The sequence below is a fragment of the Hyla sarda genome, chromosome 7, assembly GCF_029499605.1.
Source record: "Hyla sarda isolate aHylSar1 chromosome 7, aHylSar1.hap1, whole genome shotgun sequence".
Lineage (NCBI taxonomy): Eukaryota > Metazoa > Chordata > Amphibia > Anura > Hylidae > Hyla > Hyla sarda.
Genome location: NC_079195.1, coordinates 224,278,389 through 224,306,203, shown reverse-complemented (window position 1 = coordinate 224,306,203; position 27,815 = coordinate 224,278,389). Strand labels below are relative to the sequence as shown.

At 44.9% G+C, this 27,815-nt stretch overlaps 1 protein-coding gene across 1 annotated transcript in view; it reads left to right on the top strand.

Moving 5' to 3' along the window:
* Positions 1 to 6,739: 6,739 nt before the first annotated feature.
* Positions 6,740 to 27,815, top strand: part of EFCAB7 (EF-hand calcium binding domain 7) — a gene marked incomplete in the record, with an annotated part of 74,497 nt that continues 53,421 nt past the window's right edge. Inside the window, 6 exon segments of the mRNA XM_056532855.1 lie at positions 6,740 to 6,873; positions 12,363 to 12,550; positions 19,671 to 19,882; positions 20,717 to 20,803; positions 25,100 to 25,277; positions 26,884 to 26,999. Of these exon segments, the coding sequence (XP_056388830.1) occupies positions 12,364 to 12,550; positions 19,671 to 19,882; positions 20,717 to 20,803; positions 25,100 to 25,277; positions 26,884 to 26,999 (780 nt within the window).

The window sequence follows — 27,815 nt, the reverse complement described above, 5'->3', positions numbered from 1 at the left end:
ATTATCACTAGGAGCTGTTATCTAATTATAAGAGGGAGGAGTCAGCGGTAATTATCACTAGGAGCTGATATCTAATTATTATAAGAGGGAGGAGTCAGCAGTAATTATCACTAGGAGCTGATATCTAATTATTATAAGAGGGAGGAGTCAGCGGTAATTATCACTAGGAGCTGTTATCTAATTATTATAAGAGGGAGGAGTCTGCGGTAATTATCACTAGGAGCTGCTAATTATTATAAGAGGGAGGAGTCAGCAGTAATCACTAGGAGCTGCTAATTATTATAAGAGGGAGGAGTCAGTGGTAATTATCACTAGGAGCTGCTATCTAAATATTATAAGAGGGAGGAGTCAGCGGTAATTATCACTAGGAGCTGATATCTAATTATTATAAGAGGGAGGAGTCATCAATATCACTAGGATCTGTTATCTAATTATAAGAGGGAGGAGTCAGCGGTAATTATCACTAGGAGCTGTTATCTAATTATTATAAGAGGGAGGAGTCAGCGGTAATTATCACTAGGAGCTGTTATCTAATTATAAGAGGGAGGAGTCAGCGGTAATTATCACTAGGAGCTGCTAATTATTATAAGAGGGAGGAGTCAGCAGTAATCACTAGGAGCTGCTAATTATTATAAGAGGGAGGAGTCAGTGGTAATTATCACTAGGAGCTGCTATCTAAATATTATAAGAGGGAGGAGTCAGCGGTAATTATCACTAGGAGCTGATATCTAATTATTATAAGAGGGAGGAGTCATCAATATCACTAGGAGCTGATATCTAATTATTATAAGAGGGAGGAGTCATCAATCTCACTAGGAGCTGTTATCTAATTATAAGAGGGAGGAGTCATCAATATCACTAGGAGCTGTTATCTAATTATAAGAGGGAGGAGTCAGCGGTAATTATCACTAGGAGATAATTATTATAAGAGGGAGGAGTCATCAATATCACTAGGAGCTGTTACCTAATTATAAGAGGGAGGAGTCATCAATATCACTAGGAGCTGTTATCTAATTATATGAGGGAGGCGTCAGCAGTAATTATCACTAGGAACTGATATCTAATTATTATAAGAGGGAGGAGTCAGCAGTAATTATCACTAGGAGCTGATATCTAATTATTATAAGAGGGAGGAGTCATCAATATCACTAGGAGCTGTTACCTAATTATAAGAGGGAGGAGTCATCAATATCACTAGGAGCTGTTATCTAATTATATGAGGGAGGCGTCAGCAGTAATTATCACTAGGAACTGATATCTAATTATTATAAGAGGGAGGAGTCAGCAGTAATTATCACTAGGAGCTGATATCTAATTATTATAAGAGGGAGGAGTCATCAATATCACTAGGAGCTGTTATCTAATTATTATAAGAGGGAGGAGTCAGCGGTAATTATCACTAGGAGCTGCTATCTAATTATTATAAGAGGGAGGAGTCAGCGGTAATTATCACTAGGAGCTATTATCTAACTATTATAAGAGGGCGGAGTCATCAATATCACTAGGAGCTGTTATCTAATTATATGAGGGAGGAGTCATCAATATCACTAGGAACAATTATTTATTATAAGAGGGCGGAGTCATCAATATCACTAGGAGCTGTTATTTAATTATAAGAGGGAGGAGTCATCAATATCACTAGGAGCTGTTATCTAATTATAAGAGGGAGGAGTCATCAATATCACTAGGAGCTGTTATCTAATTATTATAAGAGGGCGGAGTCAGCAGTAATCATTCAAAGCTGTCATCTAATTATAAGAGGGCGGAGTCAACAGTAATCATCACTAGAAGCAATTATCTAATTATTGTATGAGGGCGGAGTCAGCAGTAATCACTAGGAGCAATTATCTAATTATTAATGGGAGGAGTCAGCAATAATCATCAACAGGAGCAGTTATCTAATTATTAGGGAGAGGAGTCAGCAGTAATCCTCAACAGGAGCAGTTATTAGAGATGAGCGAACTTACAGTAAATTCGATTCGTCACGAACTTCTCGGCTCGGCAGTTGATGCCTTTTCCTGCATAAATTAGTTCAGCTTTCAGGTGCTCCCGTGGGCTGGAAAAAGCGGATACAGTCCTAGGAGACTCTTTCCTAGGACTGTATCCACCTTTTCCAGCCCACCGGAGCACCTGAAAGCTGAACTAATTTATGCAGGATAAGTCATCAACTGCCGAGCCGAGAAGTTTGTGACAAATCGAATTTACTGTAAGTTCGCTCATCTCTAGCAGTTATCTAATTATTAGGGGGAGGAGTCAGCAGTAATCATTAACAGGAGCAGTTATTTATTAGGGGGAGGAGTCAGCAGTAATCATCAACAGGAGCAGTTATTAGGGGGAGGAGTCAGCAGTAGTCATCAACAGGAGCAGTTATTAGGGGGAGGAGTCAGCAGTAATCATCAACAGGAGAAGTTATTTATTAGGGGAGGAGTCAGCAGTAATCATCAACAGGAGCAGTTATTAGGGGAGGAGTCAGCAGTAATCATCAACAGGAGCAGTTATTTATTAGGGGAGGAGTCAGCAGTAATCATCAACAGGAGCAGTTATTAGGGGAGGAGTCAGCAGTAATCATCAACAGGAGCAGTTATTAGGGGGAGGAGTCAGCAGTAATCATCAACAGGAGCAGTTATTTATTAGGGGAGGAGTCAGCAGTAATCATCAACAGGAGCAGTTATTAGGGGGAGGAGTCAGCAGTAATCATCAACAGGAGCAGTTATTAGGGGGAGGAGTCAGCAGTAATCATCAACAGGAGCAGTTATTAGGGGGAGGAGTCAGCAGTAATCATCAACAGGAGCAGTTATTAGGGAGAGGAGTCAGCAGTAATCATCACCAGGAGCAGTTATTAGGGGGAGGAGTCAGTAGTAATCATCAACAGGAGCAGTTATTAGGGGGAGGAGTCAGTAGTAATCATCAACAGGAGCAGTTATTAGGGGGAGGAGTGAGTAGTAATCATCACTATGATAAGAGGGACAGAGAGAGATGTTGCACAGGGGGGTTATTTGCATAGAGGGTAAAAGATGTGGCGGGGGGATGATTTGGCACAAGGGGGATCAGAGGGGGGCGAATGCTGTGGCCGGCTGACATAGTGGTCTTCTGTGCTGGAGCTGCTGCAGCCCGGCCTCCTTACTGGGGTGTACAATGGGGGCAAACACATTAAGTCTTATGGGACTATGCTAGGGAACAATAAACAGGGAGGTGTCCCCTATTGGGAGATTTTTATAAATTATATATTTATTTTCCAGAGCGCTTCTTTAAGTGCAACAGCTATTTTACCGGTGACAGGGGCCGATATAACAATGAACCGCTGCATTTTTTTATCTAAGAGCCGAGGAACGTGCTCTCGAAACACCCAAAGTGCAAGAAAAAGTGCAAACGGGTTACACTAAAATAACGTGCACAAAGGATGCGGTCTATCGCAAGATCTCGGATAGGAGAGAGGCCGCCCAACAAACCTTACCCTTCGCCTCCGGACCAAAAGGTGCCTGCGAGGTCCCAGGTTCGATGTCCCTTTTCGCCGAAGCTACTAAGGGACCACAAATGCTCCCAGCATCCTCCTTGGCGTTAGCCAATGTATCTGCCCGCAGAGCCGATAACGGTAGGTACCCTTCCCATGCAAGAGTACCCAGGGTGTTTGCAGGGAGGTGCAGAACCTAATGGCCACACACACCTCCCCTAGACCACCAGGAGGGACACCCAGAAGGGCTACCGCATCCTAACAATCCTGTGGACACACAACACGCAAAAAGTGACACAGTGAGACAAAAAATAAATAAATAAGTGAATGTGCGCAGATATACTGCCCGGACATCCGGACGGATCTATAAACATTTCTCTGATCCTAGCCAGAAGGCCGGGAATCAAGAGGTGAGTGCCACAAGGTGAAGAGATCATGGTGCCCGTGCTTCCACTCAGTGAGCCAATACTCCCAGTAGGGGAGATTTATCATAACCAGTTGAGAGGAAAGATTGTCCAGTTGCCCATAGCAACCAATCAGATCACTTCTTTCGTTTTTCCCAGGCCTTCCTAAAAATGAAAGAAGCAAGCTGATTGGTTGCTATGGGCAACTGGGCAAGCTTTCCTCTCCACAGGTTGATAAATCCCCCCTAGTAAGTTTCCGCACCTCGGGGTCACTACTCCCCAAGGCACTAAAGGACCTCGGCTCTAAACCCTCTCGGCCTCATGGTGAGACCCGGAGGAAGCAGGTCACATCGGGGCAGCCATTGAGCTGGTTTCGTGGCACCGGCCTCGGAGCGCCCCGGTACACCTGCCCCCCCCATGTAGCATCCATTCCTAGCAGTGCACTGCCTGATAAGAACAGATACTACACTTGATCTTGGCCAAAAGGCAGAGACGGCTGCATGGCACAGCAGGGCAAATAATGTAAGTGAATGGTGATGGGTTATCCGTAATTTTGAAAGAATTCGATGTGATTCATCATGGGGGCGCTCGCGAAGTCAGAACACAATTCAGTTACATTAGTTGTGCTGATCAACGATCTGTAGTCACCATGTAGCCCTGATCACAAATGGCCACTGTCAGTTGCCAGTTTTAACCCCTTAATGACAATGGGCGTAAATGGACGTCATGGTGACGTGGTACTTAATGCAACATGACGTACATTTACGCACCGGGCAGGTGCACGCGTCATGCTCGGCAGGTCCTGGCTGCTATCATGGCATTAACCCCTCAGATGCCATGATCAATACAGATCACGGCATCTGTGGCAGTGCGGTACTTTGAATGGATGATCGGATCGCCAGCAGCGCTGCCGCAGGGATCCGATCATCCAGCATGGCCGCCGGAGGTCCCCTCACCTGGCTCCGGCCGTCTCCCGGGGTCTTCTGCTCTGGTCTGAGATCGAGCAGACCAGAGCAGAAGATCACCGATAATACTGAGCAGTGCTGTGTCCTATGCATAGCACTGAACAGTGTTAGCAATCAAAGGATTGCTATGAATAGTCTCCTATGGGGACATAAAATGTGTAAAAATGAAAGTAAAAAAATGTAAAATAAAAAAGTGAAAAAATGTGAAAAATCCCCTCCCCCAATAATAAAGTAAAATGTCCGGTTTTCCCATTTTAACCCCCAAAAAGCGTTAAGAAAAATAATTAATACACATATTTATAATCGCCGCGTGCATAAAAGTCTGAACTATTAAAATATTTTGTTAATTATCCCGTACGGTGAACGGCGTAAACGTAAAAAAATTTTAAAAAGTCCAAAATTGCTGCTTTTTTGTCACAAAGTAAAAAAGTAAACCCTAAGCAAAAGTGTTACTGATAAAAACTACAGATCATGGCGCAAAAAATGAGCCCTCATACCGCCCCATATACGGAAAAATTAGAAAGTTATAGGTGGTCAAAATAGGGCAATTTCAAACATACTAATTTTGTTAAAATGGTTTGAGATTTTTTTTAAGCAGCACAATTATAGAAAAGCATATAGGATGGGTATTATTTTAATCGTATTGACCCACAGAATAAAGAAAACATGTCATTTTTACCGGAAAGTGTACAGCGTGAAAACAAAACTTTCCATTTGCTAAATTGTTTTCTTTTCAATTTTCCCACATAAATAATATTTGTTTGGTTGAGCCGTACATTTTATGGTAAAATAAGTGATGTAGTTACAAAGTACAATTGGTGACGCAATACATAAGCCCTCATATGCGTCTGTGGATGGAAATATAAGAGAGTTATGATTTTTAGAAGGCGAGGAGGAAAAAACGAAAATGCTTAAATATAATCGGCTGTGTCCATAAGGCCAAAATGGGCCTGGTCCTTGAGGGGTTAAAGGGGTATTCCAGGAAAAAAAAATTATTTGACTATACTACAGGGGCTGTAAAGTTAGTGTATTTCATAATATAGTGTCTGTACCTGTGTGTGACGGTTTTCTCACAATTCTTATGTGATTTTTGCCCCAATATTTATTTTTACCAGCATACAAGATGACTGTTGTCTCAGATTTTTCCCAGGTTGCAATGCGGCTGAGACCTGACTCACTAGTCAGCTGATGACAGGGAGCCTGTCTGCTTCAATGGGTGTAGGGATTAATCTGCAACTAATGCAACAGCTGTAGGCACCCTGATTGAAAACCACTGGTCTTTTGAATGGATGCAGCTCATTTATGTTTCAATGGGTGGGGTGGCTGATGTGTGGGAGGGAGGAAATGGAATTATGGGATTTGTAGTCAAAAAAAGAAAACACAAACAGGAAATACCAGTTCACGAAAAGCTAGCCCCAGTGTTAAGGTAATCTCACAACATAGCCATTTAGCCCCAAGACAGGCGCAGATCCTTCCTAAGCATGTCCATTACTGCCAGGTAGGTACTAAAATCACCTTATGGTGGAGAACCCCTTTAACCTCAGTAACAGATTATCAGGGGTTTATAAATAAGCCCCAGTTCTCTTGCAGTGCATGATGGGAGTGGTAGTCTTTGAAGCCATTGGGATTAAAACGATCTAAGGTCCTAAAATCCGCTCCCTGCTGCCTAATAATCCACAACCAGGAATATAATACAGATGTGTACTCACGGCATGTCCCCACTGATCACCGAACGCTTCTTATTTCTGACATTGGCGCCCGGTGCGCCACTAAACCCTTCCCCCCCGGAACAAGTGTAACGCTCTAAAGGTTCCGAGCCACTTTCATGCACAAATTCTTATTATAAACTATAACCCGTCGAGGTTTCATGGACGACTCGTTTGGCCGCTTGTATTAATCTCATTTTAAACACTCGAAAGTCACGGTATGTGAGACGTTGAAACCGCGGCGGCCATGTTTGTTAGTGGACGATACGTCACTTCCGGCTCATCGTTCCCCTGGAAACGGAGCAGCGGCAGAAGAGACACTAGCTGAGCCGACGGGGGACAATAGAGTGAGTAGACAGGGGGGTTCCGAGACTGTGTATGGGAGAGATGTGCTGCTGACCATGGGACAGGGTTTCCTAACCAGTCTGCCTCCAGCTGTTGCAAAACTACAACTCCCAGCATGCCCAGACAGCCAAAGGCTGTCTGGGCATGCTGGGAGTTGTAGTTTTGCAACAGCTGGTGGCACCCTGGTTGGGAAACCTTGCCCTAGGAACTAGCATTCTAGTCCAGTGGTCTCCAACCTGAGGACCTCCAGATGTTGCAAAACTACAACTCCCAGCATGCCCGGACAGCCGTTGGCTGTCCGGGCATGCTGGGAGTTGTAGTTTTGCAACATCTGGAGGTCCGCAGTTTGGAGACCACTGCTCTAGTCTGATGTCATTGGTTGAGGGGGGATATACCTACGGATTTCTATTCCAGAAAATGGAATAGTGTGCGCGCAGATTTGTGCATTATTATATTTCAACTTCGGGTCCTCGGTGATTACGGTTATTAAATAATTCCAGAAAGAAAACAAGTCGTATACACTAAAAAAAATGATAATAATAATAATAATTTTAAAGGTGCTCTCCTCCTAAAAATAGCGCCACCCCTGACTGCAGGTCGTGTGTGGCATTAAAACTTGACTTCAATAGGACTGAGCTGTAATACTGTACACAACTTGGAGCTATCTGGGACCACTGACGCCCTTTCCGCGTGGAATTCCGCGTGGTGAACTTTAACATCGGTGTGAATTGGTCTTTTGCGAGACCCATTCACACTGAGCAATTGTTTCGCGCAAAGAATGAACATGTTCATTCTTTGAGCGCAATTCCGCGGGCACTGCATAGCCGGCACTGGTGACGTCGCGGTGCCACGCAGTCCTAATGCCGAAGGATCCTGGCGGCGGCTGCCAGGCTGAATTCCGCGAGCGGAGATTCAGCAAGATTTCCGCAGTGTGAACGCACCCTAAGGGTACGTTCACACGCGCTGATTTTTGTACGTTCACACGCGCTGATTTTTTAGCGGGTTTTCCGCTGCGTATTTGAAAGTGGGCGGGCTCTTCTCGGCTGTCTGCAGCAGATTTTCCGCGGTGGAATTTACGCTGCGGAAAATCCGCCACAGTCCCTACTGAGTTCGATGGGGCTTGCGGCGGATTTTCCGCAGTGTACATTCCGCCACGGAAAATCTGCTGCGGACAGCCGAGAAGAGCCCGCCCACTTTCAAATACGCATCGGAAAACCTGCTAAAAAATCTGCGCGTGTGAACGTAGCCTTAGGCAGAGTTTCCATATACTACTAAATAATGGAGGGTGAACCTAAAGAAGCCGACGCCGGGAGATCCAGAGGAAAGTGTATTTTTTTTATTTTTTTTATCGGAATCTCAGGGGTAGGAATGATCCCTTCCTGACCCCACCAGGGGCGATCAGATGTCACCCCAGATCATGGCTGCTATCTGCACCCACTGCTGAACTATGACCCCTCCATCTCCCGCCCATCCTTCTGTACATCCACTCCATACACCTGCCTGTTTATATATCCACCCATCCAGCCCCAACACTGTCCTCTCCTCCTTCCAACCTGTCCCCCCCCCCCCCCTCCCTCCCTTAAGGCTGCTTTCACATTATAAAATTCATCCGTTATAAAAACCCTGAAAATCGTACGTTAAACGGCCGTTACAAAATCCCATTATAGTCTATGAGATTTTTTTAATTATCTGTTTTAACCCGTTATCGCCGGTTATTAATAACGGACGTTATTTTGTGACGGGAGAATGAATGGAAGAAATAGTGCATGCATTATTTCCCCCGTTACTATCTTCTGTCACAAAATAACGTCCATTATTAATAACGGGCGATAATAGGTTAAAACAAATAATTTAAAAATCTTATAGACTATAATGGGATTTTGTAACGGCCAATTTTCAGGGTTTTTATAATGGACGTTTATAACGGATGAATTTTGTAGTGTGAAAGCAGCCTAACATGACTCCCCCTCCCCTAACATGAACCAACCCATCCCCTCCCCTAACATGACTCCCCCTCCACCAACATGAACCAACCCATCCCCTCCCCTAACATGAACCAACCCATCCCCTCCCCTAACATGACTCCCCCTCCACCAACATGAACCAACCCCTCCCCTCCCCTAACATGAACCAACCCATCCCCTCCCCTAACATGACTCCCCCTCCACCAACATGAACCAACCCCTCCCCTCCCCTAACATGAACCAACCCATCCCCTCCCCTAACATGACTCCCCCTCCACCAACATGAACCAACCCCTCCCCTCCCCTAACATGAACCAACCCCTCCCCTCTCCTAACATGACTCCCCCTCCACCAACATGAACCAACCCATCCCCTCCCCTAACATGACTCCCCCTCCACCAACATGAACCAACCCATCCCCTCCCCTAACATGAACCAACCCATCCCCTCCCCTAACATGACTCCCCCTCCACCAACATGAACCAACCCCTCCCCTCCCCTAACATGAACCAACCCCTCCCCTCTCCTAACATGACTCCCCCTCCACCAACATGAACCAACCCATCCCCTCTCCTAACATGACTCCCCCTCCCCTAACATGAACCAAACCTCCTTCCCAACCTGTCCCACCCCTCCCCTAACATGACCTTCTGCCCTAACCAACATGTTTCACCTTCCCCTAACATGAGCCCTGCACCTTTCCCAACCCTTGTCACTCCTCCCCTAACGTGACCCCCATCCTTCCCATCCCACTCCTGCCCTAACGTGACGAACGTCCTTTCTAACCTGTCCTACCCCTCCCCTAAGATGACCCCCCACCCCGCTCTTCTCAACCCTTCCCCCTCCTCTAACTTGACCCCGCCCCCTTCCCAACCTGTCCCTCCACTCACCTGACCCCCCCCTTTCCCTAACACGACCCCACTGCCCTTTCAATCCCTTTCCAGCCCTCCCATAACATGACTACCCCCCATCCTTCCCTAACACAATCCTCCTCCCTAACATGACCCCATTCTTCACAGCCTATCCCCCCCTTCCCCCAACATGTCCTCCACTCTTCTGAACCTGTTTCATTCCTAACATGACTTCTCTCACCCTTACCAAGCCATCCCACCCCTCCACCTAAAATGCCTCCCCGTCCTTACCAACCTGTCCTACCCCCCCCCCCCTCTAATATGACCCCCCCCCCCCCCCCCAGCCCTAATGTTCACACTAGAGCAGGGGTTCTCAACCGGTGGTACGCGTACCCCTAGGGGTACTCCACCAGTTGTGCGGGGATACGCAATGCACTGACAAATACCGGCCATGCATTGGCCAGTATTTGTCAGCGCATTGCGCCATAATTCCCCCCCTTGTGCCATAATTCCCCCCTCCCTCTGATCCCCTTTTACTATGTCGGATAATAATGGCAAAAGGGGATTAAGTGTTGCATCAGTATAAAGGTAAGCACACGCCTTTTATCCGTGGGTAGTACCCCTCGCGCATAAGTTCCACATGAATTTACACGCAAGGGGTACCCGCGGACATACTTTCAGCCTTTGGGGGTACAGTCGCACCACTGCCCTAGAGAATTCAGCACATAATGTTCCCTTGCCGAGATCCTCTTTCTGCTCCATGATGCAGAGTTCTTTCCTTCCTCGTAGATGCGGATTCTCTCGGTTGCTCCTCAGCGCCGCTCTCTTTACATACTATAGGTGTGCACGCTTCCCATCAATATCTAATGACCCCCATTAATAGCCCGCGCCTGTGACGTCTCCTCCCTGTGGGGTCTTATAACACCGCTGTAATCCGTGTGCAGTGCGGATCCTCTAGATGGGAGATTTCATCCATGAGATACGTCTATTAACTTTCCCTCCCAAGTGGAAAAAGAAGAAAAAACCCTTTTATTTCTGCGGAGGAAGATTCCAATGAGTCCTGAAGGGGACCCTCCGATGGGGAGACGGTGATTGTAATGGGCTGCAAGAGATTTCCTGCTACAATAATGTTACAGTGTGTTAGAGCAACAACAGCGTAACCATCATGGCGCCAGATCCTGCTATATTGTAGATGTGATGGGTCTCAGGTTGGTCCGACATCATCCTGTAAGGCAGTGTTTCCCAACTAGTGTGCCTCCAGCTGTTGCCAAACTACAACTCCCAGCATGCCCGGACAGCCATAGGCTGTCCAGGCATGCTGGGAGTTGTAGTTTGGCAACAGCTGGAGACACACTGGTTGGGAAACGCTGCTCTAAACTCAAGGGAAGGGCAATCCTCCACTGTTTTTTTTCTCTCCTAAGTGCTGGAGGCTGTCCGGGTATGCTAGGAGTTATAGTTTTGCAACAGCTGGAGACACACTGGTTGGGAAACGCTGCTCTAAGCTTAAGGGAAGGGCAATCCTCCACTGTTTTTTTCTCTCCTAAGTGCTGGAGGCTGTTCGGGCATGCTGGGAGTTATAGTTTTGCAACAGCTGAAGGCACACTGGTTGGGAAACACTGTTAGGGTGCGTTGACACTGCAGAAACTCCGCGAGCTGAATTCCGTGAGCGGAGATTCCGCCTGGCAGCCGCCGCTGAAGATACTTTGGCGCTAGGGCCGTGGGGCACTGAGCCGTCACCATTGACGGCTATGCAGTGCTCGCGGACTTCCGCGCAAAGCATGAACATGTTTTTTCTTTGCACGGAACAATTTCAGCGTCGGAATTGTCCGCCGCGGAAATTCCGCAGTGTGAACGGGTCTCGCAGAGACCCATTCACACTGATGTTAAGTTCACACCGCGGAGTTTCGCTTGCCGAATTCCGTAGTGTGAACGCACCCTTACAAAGTAAAATGATGATCTTCTGTCTTCACCAAGCTCTGAAGCTCCACCTAGTGGTAACTGCAGGTAACAGTAGAACAGCTTATAATGTAGTGTTTCCCAACCAGTGTGCCTCCAGCTGGTGCAAAACTACAACTCCCAGCATGTCCGGAGAGCCAAAGCTCTGACCCCCAAGGTCCAGACCCCTTGGCTCTGTGCTGTGTCCTGTTTTATCAGATCCTGTAAGATGTGAGGTTCGGCCTCCATAGATGAGACAATCCAGCACATCCCACAAATGATCGATCGGATAATCTTTTTCCTCAATGTTCCTCATTTCTGGGCAATGTTTGTAGTGTGGCCGGGGCGGCATTATCCTGCTGATAGAGGCCGCTGCCATTACGGGGTCCTGCTGCCATAAAGGGAGGGACTTGGTCTGTACAATGGATAGGTAGGTGGTACATGTCACCGTAACATCCACATGATGGAGGACACAAGGTCTCCAGCAGAACATTGCCCATCACACGGCCCCCGCCGGCTTGTCTTCTTCCCATAATGCATCCTGGTGCCATCTCTTCCAGTGATGTGCACAGACATTTTGGGGGGCAGGGGCTCAAGTAGAAAAAAAAGGGCCCTTCTAATTAAAAAATGTTTGTAAAAACCTTATTCATACAGTCATGGCCATAAATGTTAGGGCATGCTGGGAGTTGTAACAGTTTTGGGAGCATTGATGTATAATAACACGGTGTTTGTCATTTGTAGGATGTCCAGCATGTACGGAAGCACCACGTCACTTTCGAGTAGACGCCATGTGTCCGATGAACGTTCGGAACCCCAGAAGCTCCGGCCCAATGACGAAGAGTCATTTTACACGTTTTGCCGAGCCGCTTACCTGAGCGTCTTCAAGAGCAGCCTGGAGAACATCACAGACCGGCAGCAGCTATGTCTAGGTATTCATATGTCTGTCCGGTGATCGGGCGGATATATATATATATATATTGTAAGATCAAAAATAGCTAGAAAATGCAAAGTCAAAAATGTGGAAATCTGCTCTCTATTTGTGCCGTAACAACCAGAGCACAGATTTTATGCTTTAGCCCTTTCCCACAAATGGATATATATGTACATCCACTGCGGCTCCTGCTGTATGACGTGCTTTCAGCAGTTGATCGCGCATCATACCCGGTGGGTCCCGGTTACTAACAGTAACCGGGACTCACGGCCAATGCCGGACATCGCTGATCTGGCTAATGTCTGGCATTAACCCTTTAGACGCTGCTATCAAAGTTGATTGCAGTGTTTTAAAGTGGTTAATTCCGTTCCCAGCTAGCTCAGTGGGCTGATCGGGACTGCCACGGTGTCTTACCTTTCTCCCGGCCGTCCGATCGGTGCTCCAGCCGTGCGTTCAGCTTTGCCATGCTGAAGCAATGGAGCACCGATAACACTGATCAATGCTCTCCTATGGAGAAGTCTGTGGGAATAAGAAAAAGGAAGAGACCGGTACCAGTCCCTCGTGTACTACCCTCAGTAAATAGTGTGGGGGAATCCCAAGGCAGATGGCCGCTCACCTCAGGAAAGACTAAGTAACGCGTAATGCTGTAGGTCCTAGATAACAGTAGAAGAAGAATGCGTGGAGAGGAACAAGACCCTTTAAAATACCAGGCGCTGCAGACTCACAGGAATGGATGAGAAGGCGCCAGAAGATATCAAATCAGTCCTGGGTAGGACCATTTATTGACGAAAATAAACAAATAAAATAATGATGACGCGTTTTGGAAGGAGTCCTCCCTTCCTCAGATCAACATACACATGCTCTGTACAGTACAAGCTTAAATAGTTTGAAAATGGGCGCCAAATCAAGTGGGAGTGGCATCCAGATGTTTACAATCAAGGTCACAAAGGTCGAAATAATGACAATAATACATGATGAGTCAATCACATATACATGTAATAGATGTTAGATAAGGTGTACGCATAAATATATCTAATATGAACAGTAAATACGAAAGTTAAATCCGGTCCGCGCGGCCACTGCAGCTGTTTTTAACTTTTGAATTTCGTATTTACTGTTCATATTAGATATATTTATGCATATATGCATCATGTATTATTGTCATTATTTAGACCTTTGTGACCTTTAATTTTTAACATCTGGATGCCACTCCCACTTGATTTGGCGCCCATTTTCAAACTATTTAAGCTTGTACTATACAGAGCATGTGTATGCTGATCTGAGGAAGGGAGGGCTCCTTCCAAAACGCGTCATCATTTTATTTATTTGTTTGTTTTCTTCAATAAATGGTCCTACCCAGGACTGATTCCATATCTTTTGGCTCCTTCTCATCCATTCCCGTGAGTCTGCAGCACCTGGCATTTTAAAGGGTCTTGTTCCTCTCTCCACGCATTCTTTTTCTAATCCTATGGAGAAGCATTGACCAGTGTATGCAATCTAATGATTGCATGTTATAGTCCCCTATGGGGACAAAAAAAAAAGGGGTACTCCGCTGCTCAGCGTTCTGAACCCTGGAGCCGACGCTGGGAGCTTGTGACGTCATATCCCCGCCCCTCATGATGTCACTCCCGCCCCCTCAATGCAAGCCTATGGAAGGGGGCGTGACGGCTGTCACGCCCCCTCCCATAGACTTGCATTGAGGGGGCAGGACGTAATGCCATGAGGGGGCGGGGCTATGACGTCATGAGCTGCCGGCTCCAGCGTTCGGAACAGTTTGTTCCAAATGCTGAGCAGCGGAGTACCCCTTCCCTAATAAAAGTTTAACTCACCCCCCTTTTCCCATTTTTCAAATAAAAAAATAAAACCTAAACATTTGTGGTGTTGCCACGTGTGCAAATGTCCGAACTATTAAAATATGTTAATTAAACCGCACGGTCAAAGGCGCAAGTGTAAAAAAATTCCAAAAATGCGTAATTTTGGTGACTTCATATACTAGAAAAAAAGTAATAAAACACGATCAAAAGGTGCCATCAAAATAAAAATGATCCCGATGAAAACTTCAGATCCCTCATACATCCATATATACAGAAAAATAAAAAAAAGTTATAGGGGACAATTTTAAACATACTAATTTTGGTGCATGTAGTTATACATTTTTTTAAAATAGTAAAATAAAATAAAACCTATATAAATGAGGTATCCTTGTAACCGTATGGACCTACAGAATAAGGATAAGGTGTCAATTGTAATGAAAAGTGCACAGCGTAGAATCGGAAGCCCCCAAAATTTACAAAATGGCGTTTTTTTGTCCCACAAATATTTTTTTTCTGGTTTCACCGTAGATTTTGTGGTGAAATGATTAATGGTACTACAAAGGACAATTAGTGGCGCAAAAAACAAGCCCTCATATGGGTCTGTAGGTGGACAATTGAAAGTGTTATGATACTTAGAAGGTGAGGAGGAAAAAACAAAAGCGCAAGAATGAAAAATGTCATGAGAGGGAAGGGGTTAAATGTCTCTAGAAATATGAAAGCTGCTTTGTGATTGGCTGCTATGTGCGGTTTGTTAACTTTTTTATTTTTGTTTATCTTTATATCAATATCCAATTTAAAGGGTCTATTCACACGTACATTATCCTGCACATATTTGATGTGCAGGATTTGAAGCTGCAGATTTGAAACTTGTGTTTTGTTCAGTCATTTATTTTACATTAAAATCTGCAGCTTCAAATCCCGCGCATCAAATATGCGCAGGATACTGTATGTGTGAATAGATGTATTCCAGCTGCAGAAAATTAGAAATTGATATAAAAAATAAACAAAACTCGCCTGCTTCACTGCCGAAACGACGACACCCCCTCTGCAGTTGGTGTTCCGACACTTCCCATCCTGTGAAGCATCAAACCCCATAAGAACTGCTCGCTCTGCCAGTCACTAATTTTGGCGCTCAGCAGGTGACTGCCAGCACTTTCCTGCAACAAAGCACTCTTTCCAGTCTCATATATTTGGGACATATGCCAGCCAAGGTGCCGCCTTTGGCTGTCCGAGCATGGTGGACATTGTAGTTTTGAAACAGCTGGAGACATCCTGGTTGAGAAACACTTTGATAAGGAGTAAGCTACTGGGAAATGATCTGTACAGAATTGCAGCAGAAGGTGACACCAGAACATAGATAAGACATGATCTTCACAATAGCTGTTGCTCACAGCTCAGCCTCCCCCTTCCTGTAAAATGACCTCTGCAAAGTTTACTGAGCACGCCCAGATACCTTTCCCATTTATATATAAGAATTGGACAGCTCCTGTCTATTGTCGCCTATATTCATGGGGCTTGCTGTAAAGCATATCTCTACATGCTGAAGCACATCTCTACAAGATTGCTGCCCCCATAATATGTGTTGGCACCCCTGAAATTTTTTTGAGAAAATGAAGTATTTCTCACAGAAAAGGATTGCAGTAACACAGGTTTTGCTATACACATGTTTATTCCCTTTGTGTGTATTGGAACTAAACCAAAAAAGGGAGGAAAAAAGCAAATTGGACATAATGTCACCAAACTCCAAAAATGGTCTGGACAAAATTATTGGCACCCTTTCAAAATTGTGGAAAAATAAGATTGTTTCAAGCATGTGATGCTCCTTTATACTCACCTGGGGCAACTAACAGGTGTGGGCAATATAAAAATCACACCCGAAAGCAGATAAAAAGGAGAGAAGTTCATTTAGTCTTTGCATTGTGTATCTATGTGTGCCACACTAAGCACGGACAACAGAAAGAGAAGAGAACTGTCTGAGGACTTGAGAACCAAAATTTTGGAAAAATATCAACAATCTCAAGGTTACAAGTCCATCTCCAGAGATCTAGATTTGCCTTTGTCCACAGTGCGCAACATTATCAAGAAGTTTTCAACCCATGGCACTATAGCTAATCTCCCTGGGCGTGGATGGAAGAGAAAAATTTATGAAAGGTGTCAACGCAGGAAAGTCCGGATGGTGGATAAGCAGCCCCAAACAAGTTCCAAAGATATTCAAGCTGTCCTGCAGGCTCAGGGAGCATCAGTGTCGGCGCGAACTATCCGTCAACATTTAAATGAAATGAAACGCTATGGAGGAGACCCAGGAGGACCCCACTATGGAGGAGACCCAGGAGGACCCCACTATGGAGGAGACCCAGGAGGACCCCACTATGGAGGAGACCCAGGAGGACCCCACTATGGAGGAGACCCAGGAGGACCCCACTATGGAGGAGACCCAGGAGGACCCCACTATGGAGGAGACCCAGGAGGACCCCATTATGGAGGAGACCCAGGAGGACCCCACTATGGAGGAGACCCAGGAGGACCCCACTATGGAGGAGACCCAGGAGGACCCCACTATGGAGGAGACCCAGGAGGACCCCACTATGGAGGAGACCCAGGAGGACCCCACTATGGAGGAGACCCAGGAGGACCCCACTATGGAGGAGACCCAGGAGGACCCCACTGCTGACACAGAGACAGAAAAAGCAAGACTACATTTTACCAAAATGAACTTGAGTAACCAAAATCCTTCTGGGAAAACGTCTTGTGGACAGATGAGACCAAGATAGAGCTTTTTGGTAAAGCCCATCATTCTACTGTTTACCGAAAACGGAATGAGGCCTACAAAGAAAAGAACACAGTACCTACAGTGACATATGGTGGAGGTCAATGATGTTTTGGGTTGTTTTGCTGCCTCTGGCACTGGGGGCCTTGAATGTGTACAAGACATCATGAAATCTGAGGATTACCAATGGATTTTGGGTCGCACTGTACAGCCCAGTGTCAGAAAGCTGGGTTTGCGTCTGAGATCTTGGGTCTTCCAGCTGGACAATGACCCCAAACATAAGTCAAAAAGCCCCAGAAATGGACGGCAACAAAGAGCTGGAGAGTCCTGAAGTGGCAGCAATGAGTCCAGATCTAAATCCCATTGATCACCTGTGGAGAGATCTTATAATTACTGTTGGGAAAAGGCGCCGTCCAATAAGAGACCGGGAGCAGTTTGTAAAGGAAGAGTGGTCCAACATTTCGGCTGAGAGGTGTAAGAAGCTTATTGATGGTTATAGGAAGAGTGGTCCAACATCCCGGCTGAGAGGTGTAAGAAGCTTATTGATGCTTATAGGAAGACACTGATTTCTGTTATTTTTTCCAAAGGGTGTGCAACCAAATATTAAGTTATGGGTGCCAATATTTTTGTCCAGTCCATTTTTGGAGTTTGGTGACATTATGTCCAATTTGCTTTTTTTTTTCCTCCCTTTTTTGGTTTATTTCCAATACACACAAAGGGAATAAACCTGTGTATAGCAAATCATGTGTTACAGCAATCCTTTTCTGTGAGAAATACTTCATTTTCTAGAAAATTTCAGGGATGCCAACATTTGCGGCCATGACTGTATATATATATGTGTGTGTGTGTGTCTTATTGCCGTAATCCCGGATATCGCCATAGATGCAGTGCTAGGGACGGTTTTCACCATGGCCCCTGCAGGCCTGCACAGCACAATGCAGCAGGCGGGAGCCGGCGCGGCGGGGGTTAAACGCCGGCGTTCTGCCGTGTTGATAGAGAGATAAATCCTGATGACACGTTGGATTTTTTCAGTCGTGATATCCTAATTACGCCACGGCTAGTTTAACAGGCGGTCACATTCAGCAGATGTGCTTAGCCTAATGAAGGCTTTCAACATTATGGCAAAAGATTTTTTTTCCCCCAGCAGCTAATGGCAGGTTTCTCATAATCCAGCTTCAAAAATAGTAGTGCTGAGAACAAATGTTATCTCCTTTCGGCTTGTTATGTCTTTCATCTCTTTCCACGAGCCACTTAAGCAATTGACCAATTATTATTATACGAGCGCCGGTGTCAAGGTCGCCGAGAACAGGCCGGCCAGAATACCAAATATTTCCTGTCATTTTAGGATGATGAATCCTTTGGGCCGCAGAGAGAGAGAGAGAGCGGCTGTGCGCCGAAGCTTAATGGGTTAACTGTCCCTGGATCCGGGATCCATGTTCCCAGGAGATAAATGAGCAGGAATGAAAATAATTTTCCTGCAGTCTAATTCACAGGCTCTAATGTTACAGCGCGCAGGTCACGTGACCAAATGCATTTCAAGGAGCCGTGACCTTAAGATGGGTATTCCCGAGCCGCGACCTTCCCTGGTTGACAAAAGAGAGAAAGACTTGGTGTTATGGTATTGGGTAGTACACTGTTTCGCAACCAGGGTGCCTCCAGGTGTTGCAAAACTACAACTCCCAGCATGCCCGGACAGCCAAAGGCTGTCCGGGCATGCTGGGAGTTGTAGTTTTGCAACACCTGGAGACACAACGGTTAGGAAACCCTGGCCAAAGGCTGTCCAGGCATGCTGGGAGTTATAGTTTTGCAACACCTGGAGGCACACCGGTTAGGAAACCCTGGCCAAAGGCTGCCCAGACATGCTGGGAGTTATAGTTTTGCAACACCTGGAGGCACACCGGTTTGGAAACCCTGGCCAAGGGCTGTCCAGGCATGCTGGGAGTTGTAGTTTTGCAACAGCTGGAAACACACTGGTTAGGAAACCCTGGCCAAAGGCTGTCCAGGTATACTGGGAGTTGTAGTTTTGCAACACCTGGAGGCACACCGGTTAGGAAACCCTGGCCAAAGGCTGTCCAGGCATGCTGGGAGTTGTAGTTTTGCAACACCTGGAGGCACACCGGTTAGGAAACCCTGGCCAAAGGCTGTCCAGGCATGCTGGGTGATGTAGTTTTGCAACACCTGGAGGCACCCTGTTTGGGAAACACTGGGGTAACATGTAGGGGGCACCACTGCTGACATGGTAAACAGGGCTTCTGACATTTTCACAAATGGGGGTCTTTATTTTGGAGAAATTGAAAGCAGCTGATGGGGATCCGAAGAGTAGAGGGGATGACAACCAGATCCCTGTGGTTGCAAAATGAGTAGTGACTGAAAACCCACGCGTTATGGTTATATAGGAGCACGTGAGATCCTGTGTATATATGGATGGAAAATAAAAAAATCTGCCGAATGAAAATTGATCTTTGACATAAGTGAAACTTGTATCGGGGGGATTAGTCCCAATAAAATGTTCATTGAGGTTTCTTTCTTCTTTGCAGCTCTCCAGCGGGGGGAACGGAATCCGTCTACCAGAACCCTCAGCAAATACTGGACGGCCAAGACCAAGGAGCTGAATTTTGATGATTTCTGCGCCATTGTGAAAAAAGAGAAACCTGCTGCAAAAGCCGATCTCCTGAAAGCCTTCCGGAAACTCGACCCCGCTAACAAAGGATATATCCTGCATGATGAGTTCATTAAGATCTTTACTACAGTACGTGCACCAATCCATCACTACTGGTTATCTGTATCTCGTATCTATCTATCTCATATCTATCTATATTTCTATCTATCTATCTCATATCTATCTATCTCATATCTATCTATCTATCTCATATCTATCTATCTATCTCATATCTATCTATCTCATATCTATCTATCTCATATCTATCTATCTCATATCTATCTATCTGTCTCATATCTATCTATCTCATATCTATCTATCTCATATCTATCTATCTCATATCTACCTATCTCATATCTATCTATCTCATATCTATCTATCTCATATCTATCTATCTCATATCTATCTATCTATCTCATATCTATCTATCTCATATCTATCTATATTTCTGTCAATCTCATATCTATCTATCTATCTGATATCTATCTATCTATCTGATATCTATCTATCTATCTATCTCATATCTATCTATCTATCTCAAATCAATCTATTTTATATCTATCTGTCTATCTCATATCTGTCTATCTCATATCTATCTATCTCATATCTATCTATCTCATATCTATCTATCTCATATCTATCTATCTCATATCTATCTATCTCATATCTATCTCATATCTATCTCACATCTATCTATCTATCTATCTATCTATCTATCTCATATCTATCTATCTCATGTCTATTTATCTATTTCATATCTATCTATCTCATATCTGTCTATCTCATATCTATCTATCTATCTCATATCTATCTCATATCTATCTATCTCATATCTATTTTATATCTATCTTTCTTATATCCTTTCTTTCTTTCTTTCCATATTTGACTATGCCACCAAAATAAAACCTCAATTACTATTTACAGAAAGGAGAGAAGATGTCTGCGGAGGAGGTGAGCGCTGTTCTCCGTCTGGCTGATGTAAATAGTGGCGGCAGGTTAGACTATAATAAGGTAAGTCATAGAGACACTTAACCATGTTGTCTTATGTCCTTTATTATGGGAATCTTATAGCAGGTACATTCTGCCCTAACTATGAACAGTCTGAAATACTGACAGACTCCCTCACTACACTACAGCGTTCTTACAATCGGATTTTGTGCAGATGTCGCGACCATTGACTTCAATAAGTCAGCAAAAAAATCCTCATGAGTGACAGATTTGTGGGTTTACTGGAGAACCATTGAAGTCAATGGTAGCAAAGTCTGCTGCGAATATTCTGCAGCAAATACGCTGCGGAAAATCCTCCTGCTGTTTCAAAGCTACAACTCTCAGCATGCCCGAACACGGACAACCGGACAGTTGTAGTTTGGCAACAGCTGGAGACACACTGTATGGAAAACCACTAAGCTAAAAGAATTAAAGCCGCCCAGCAGACACTTTGCCATGTGCCACGTCCTGTTCACAGCACTTCAGCAGAATTATATAGTCCAGGGTAATGTTAGAGCCTTTTGGTGTGTCGTGCTGCAGCATGCACCTGCTGACTGGTCCCCTGTAACATAAGCACAAATGATTTACATTCTTTAAAAGATAGGAGCATACATATCACTTGTCACCCAGCTTAACTGGAAACAGAATGCTCTTACTCACTGTGTATGTCTTGGTCTCTAACAATAGATTTCCAAATACATGGCAGTGTAATTCACACTCTATTGCTGTTGGCTTTGCAGAGAATTTGTACATGGATTAGCCCCATTTATTTGGGGGCTCACCACATCCTGTGTACCTGGTGTATTTTGTGTGCAGAATAAGGGACATGTCACTTACATAGTGGCCTAATTCGAACTATAGTTCCTACAGTATGAACTATGGCGCATATTCCCATCAAAGCGTTACTGTCATTAGTAAGAAAAAAAAATGCTCAAGTCAGTGTAGTAATGTGCCTTAAAGGGGTACTCCAGTGGAAAACTTTTTTTTTTAAATCAACTGGTGCCAGAAAGTTAAACAGATTTGTAAATTACTTCTGTTAAAAAATCTTAATCCTTCCAGTACTTATTAGCTGCTGAATACTACAAAGGAAATTATTTTCTTTTTGGAACACAGAGCTCTCTGCTGACATCATGAGCACAGTGCTCTCTGCTGACATCTCTGTCCATTTTAGGAACTGTCCAGAGTAGGAGAAAATCCCCATAGCAAAAATATGCTGCTCTGGACAGATCCTAAAATGGACAGAGATGTCAGCAGAGAGCACTGTACTCGTGATGTCAGCAGACAGCTCTGTGTTCCAAAAAGAAAAGAATTTCCTCTGTAGTGTTCAGAAGCTAATAAGTACTGGAAGGATTAAGATTTTTTTAATAGAAGTAATTTACAAATCTGTTTAACTTTCTGGCACCAGTTGATAAAAAAAAAACACAAAAAACATTTCCACCGGAGTACCCCTTTAAGACCTGTATGCATAAAAATATGCATGTATTTATGTAAAATACCTTTTGATCTGTTTTACTATGCTCACTTTACTGGAGGGCTAGGGGCGTTTCTTCAGGAGCTGTTTCCTCCCCTCTCCCTTGGCATGAGGCCTGCACAAACATGTTTACATTTGCAAAGCTTTGTGCTTAAAGTGCATGCTTTATATAACTCTTTATATGCTTTATATAACTCTAATGCAGCCATGTGGAACCTAAGAAAAACCTCCATTTTGTGCCAAAAAAAAATGAACATTTTTACATTTGCAAAGCTTTGTGCCTAAAGTGCATGCTTTTTTATAACTTAAAGGGGTACTCTGCTGCCCAACGTTTGGAACAATTCGCTGAATTCCGTTCCGCATGAAGAATGAACATGTTCTTTCTTTATGAGGAATCTGCGTCTTTGTCCCATTGAAATCAATGGAAAAAAATTGCAGCCTGACGCCATTCCGCTCAAAAAAAAAAAAAGGGGCATTCTAATTGGTGGTTGTTGTCCAGCAAAGAAAAAAAAAGTTTCCTCCTGTATTCCGTGTGGAAAATCCGCGCTGAATACAGGAGGAAACTGTTTTTTTTATTTTTTTTTATTGCTGGATGACAACCACCAATTAGAATGTCCCGCGCAAATTCTGTGCGGAAAAAAAACTGAAATTCCGCTGCGGAATTTTTAAGCGAGAATTCCTCGCCAATTCCTCAGTGTGAACATACCCTATATTAGGAAAATGATGAGTTTCCAAGTAAGTTTTAATAAAAAAATTTAAAAAGTTGTTTCTAATGACAGTAACATACTAGTGAACATGCTACGTGCAGTTTTTACATGTATTTGAACGTAGAAGACGTTTTGAAAGAACACATCAGGGGAGCGCAGCCTAAACTGACGTCTGCTGTCGCTCCATGTGCTGATCAGGTGAATGCAGTCTGTTCCTTGTTATGTCAGGTTGTGACTGTAGAGTTCTGCAGTGTGGCACTACATTCAGTATACACTTGTATACTGTATGCAGTGTGGCACTACATTCAGTGTGGCACTACATTCAGTGTGGAACTATATTCAGCGTGGCTCACTACATTCAGTGTGAAACTATATTCAGCGTGGCTCACTGTATTCAGCATGGCTCAGTACATTCAGTGTGGCTCACTATATTCAGCATGGCTCAGTACATTCAGTGTGGCTCACTATATTCAGCATGGCTCAGTATATTCAGTGTGGCTCACTATATTCAGCGTGGCTCAGTACATTCAGTGTGGCTCACTATATTCAGCGTAGCTCAGTACATTCAGTGTGGCTCACTATATTCAGCGTGGCTCAGTACATTCAGTGTGGCTCACTATAGTCAACGTGGCTCAGTACATTCAGTGTGGCTCACTATAGTCAGCGTGGCTCAGTACATTCAGTGTGGCTCACTATATTCAGCGTGGCTCAGTACATTCAGTGTGGCTCACTATATTCAGCGTAGCTCAGTACATTCAGTGTGGCTCACTATATTCAGCGTGGCTCAGTACATTCAGTGTGGCTCACTATAGTCAGCGTGGCTCAGAACATTCAGTGTGGCTCACTATAGTCAGCGTGGCTCAGTACATTCAGTGTGGCTCACTATATTCAGCGTAGCTCAGTACATTCAGTGTGGCTCACTATATTCAGCGTGGCTCAGTACATTCAGTGTGGCTCACTATAGTCAGCGTGGCTCAGTACATTCAGTGTGGCTCACTATAGTCAGCGTGGCTCAGTACATTCAGTGTGGCTCACTATATTCAGCGTGGCTCAGTACATTCAGTGTGGCTCACTATATTCAGCGTGGCTCAGTACATTCAGTGTGGCTCACTATATTCAGCGTGGCTCAGTACATTCAGTGTGGCTCACTATAGTCAGCGTGGCTCAGTACATTCAGTGTGGCTCACTATATTCAGCATGGCTCAGTACATTCAGTGTGGCTCACTATATTCAGCATGGCTCAGTACATTCAGTGTGGCTCACTATATTCAGAGTGGCTCAGTACCTTCAGTGTGGCTCACTATATTCAGCATGGCTCAGTACATTCAGTGTGGCTCACTATATTCAGCATGGCTCAGTACATTCAGTGTGGCTCACTATAGTCAGCGTGGCTCAGTACATTCAGTGTGGCTCACTATAGTCAGCGTGGCTCAGTACATTCAGTGTGGCTCACTATAGTCAGCGTGGCTCAGTACATTCAGTGTGGCTCACTATAGTCAGCGTGGCTCAGTACATTCAGTGTGGCTCACTATAGTCAGCGTGGCTCAGTACATTCAGTGTGGCTCACTATATTCAGCGTGGCTCAGTACATTCAGTGTGGCTCACTATATTCAGCGTGGCTCAGTACATTCAGTGTGGCTCACTATAGTCAGCGTGGCTCAGTACATTCAGTGTGGCTCACTATAGTCAGCATGGCTAAGTACATTCAGTGTGGCTCACTATATTCAGCGTGGCTCACTATATTCAGCGTGGCTCACTATATTCAGCGTAGCTCAGTACATTCAGTGTGGCTCACTATATTCAGCGTGGCTCAGTACATTCAGTGTGGCTCACTATATTCAGCGTAGCTCAGTACATTCAGTGTGGCTCACTATATTCAGCGTGGCTCAGTACATTCAGTGTGGCTCACTATATTCAGTGTGGCTCAGTACATTCAGTGTGGCTCACTATATTCAGCGTGGCTCAGTACATTCAGTGTGGCTCACTATATTCAGCGTGGCTCAGTACATTCAGTGTGGCTCACTATATTCAGCGTGGCACGTTAAGTGGCACGGTCAGTATGAGCATTGTTGTTGTTTAGGCAGAAGGTGTTCAGATTTTTTTTCCATATTTTATAGCAACATTTACAACTTTTCCGTACAGTTCTGTGACGCGTTCTCCAGGACCTGTGACCAATGTTCCAAGATGGCAATGGAGAAAATGGAGACAAACAGCCGGGCCAAACGCCAGCAGTTTGGAAGCCAGATCGAAACGTCTCCTGAACGTTCTGCGTCTCCTCGTACCCAGAAGTTTAGTGTTGGTGACACGACTCCACGGAAAGGTGAGTACAGGATCATGTGACCAGGGGGTCATCTTTACTGAGGCTTAGTGGTGTCTTTTCTATAATGGAATCCTATTTCTTTTCACGATTTGTAACGCTCCGTGCGTAATGACCAGTGATACAGGGGCCGGAGCATCGTGATGTCACGAGGGGCGGAGCCGTGACATCACGATGCTCCGGCCCCTCGTGACATCACGGCCCACCCCCTTAATGCAAGTCTACATAGACTTGTATTGAGGGGCGGAGCTGTGATGACGCGAGGGGGCAGAGCCATGACGTTGCGATGCTCCGGCCCCTGTATTCCCATCATTACGCACGGAGCGAGTCTGCTCTGTGCAGTAATGATAGCGGGGTGCTGCAGCCGAGATCCAGGGGGTCCCCAGCAGCGGGACCCCGGCGATCTGACATCTTATCCCATATCCTTTGGATAGGGGATAAGATGTCTATGGGCGGAGTACCCCTATAAGGACTCAGACAATTTTATTTTTCATTTTCCTTTTTTTCTCCTCGCCTTCTAAAAATCAGAACTCTTTTATATTTTCAGACTAGTAAGAGGGCTTGTTTTTTGCGCGACCAGTAATGACATCAATCACTTTACCATAAAATGTATGGCGCAACCAAAAAAATACTATTTGTGTGGGGAAATTCATAAAACCGCGATTTTGCTCATTTTGGAAGGTTTCGTTTCCATGCTGTACACTTTACGATACATTAGACCTGTGTTCTTTATTCTGTGGGTCAATACAATTAAAATGATATCCATGATTACATACATGTCTATTATTATACCGCTTAAAAAAAATCACTAACTTTTTAACCAAATTAGTGCGTTTAAAATCCCTCTATTTTGCTGCATAGGGCATAGCACTGATCAGTGTTATCAGTCATCTTCCTCTCTGGTCTGCTCAATCTCAGACCAGAGCAAAAGACCCGTGGAATGCAGCGGAGGCAGGTGAGGGGACCTCCGTCTGCCGCAGATGCCGTAATCTGTATTGACCTGACGCGCATGACCGGAGAATCGCTCCAATGCTCGCGGTCATGTATAGGACGTAAATGTACGTCCTGGTGCGTTAAGTACCACCGCACCAAGACGTACATTTACGTCCTGCATTGTTATCGGGTTAAAGGGATACTCCGGCGGTAAACAAATATATATATATATATATATATATATATATTTTTTTTTTTTTTTATTAACTGGTGCCAGAAAGGAAAACAGATTTGTAAATTACTTCTATTAAAAAATCTTAATCCTTCCAGTACTTATCAGCTGCTGCATACTACAGAGGAAGTTTTTTTCTTTTTGAATTTTCTGTCTGTCTGACCACAGTGCTCTCTGCTGACACCTCTGTCCATGTCAGGAACTGTCCAGAGCAGGAGCAAATCACCATAGCAAACATATCCATGGACAGTTCCTGGCATGGACGGAGGTGTCAGCTGAGAGCACTGTGGTCTGACAGAAAAGAAATTAAAAAAGTAAAGAACTTCCTGTGGAGCATACGGCAGCTGATAAGTACTGGAAGGATTAATATTTTTTTAATAGAAGTAATTTACAAATCTGTTAATAATTAAGTTGTTAATTAATAAATCGTTGATATTATTTTAGGGGAAAGTAGATCCTCGCGGCCATCATCAGCCCGAAACTACAAAGGGACTGTGTCTACTGTGATTAATATGGGGCCCCTCAAGAGTCCTCGAAACGTGGAACCCAGTGATCTGCAGGTAAGCCTGTGCCATAAAGTTCTCAGGACTGTGCCACCTGTCAAAATGTATTTCACCTCTGTGGATTTGTTTATGTATTTTGTGGCTTTACCTTGGGAAGATTTCCTGATTTATTCCTGTGACTGATTGCTTTGATATATGTGGACACAGAAGCATATGTTGCCCATAGGCAAAAAAATTAATAAATAAAAAGGTTATTAAAGGGGCACTCCGCCCCAAGACATCTTATCCCCTATCCAAAGGATAGGGGATAAGATGTCAGATCGCGGGGGTCCCGACGCTGGAGACCCCCGGGATCTCGGCTGCAGCACCCCGCTTTCATTACTGATGGGCAATACAGGGGCCGGAGCATCGTGACGTCACGTCTCCGCCCCCTTGTGATGTCACGGCCCGTCCCCTTAATGCAAGTCTATGGGAGGGGGCGTGACGGCCGTCACGCCCCCTCCCATAGACTTGCATTAAGGGGGCGGGCCGTGACGTCACAATGCTCCGGCCCCAGTATTGCCGTACATGACGCACAGAGCGATTTTGCTCTGTGCAGTAATGACAGCGGGGTTCTGCAGCTGAGATTCCGGGGGTCTCCAGCGGCGGGACCCCCGCGATCTGACATCTTATCCCCTATCCTTTGGATCAACTGGTGCCAGAAAGTTAAACAGATTTTTAAATAACTTCTATTAAAAATCTTAATCCTTCCAGTACTTATCAGCTGCGGTATACTACAGAGGAAATTCTTTTCTTTTTGGATTTCTTTTCTTTCACGACCACAATGCTCTCTGCTGACATCTCTGTCCATGTCAGGAACTGTCCAGAGCAGGA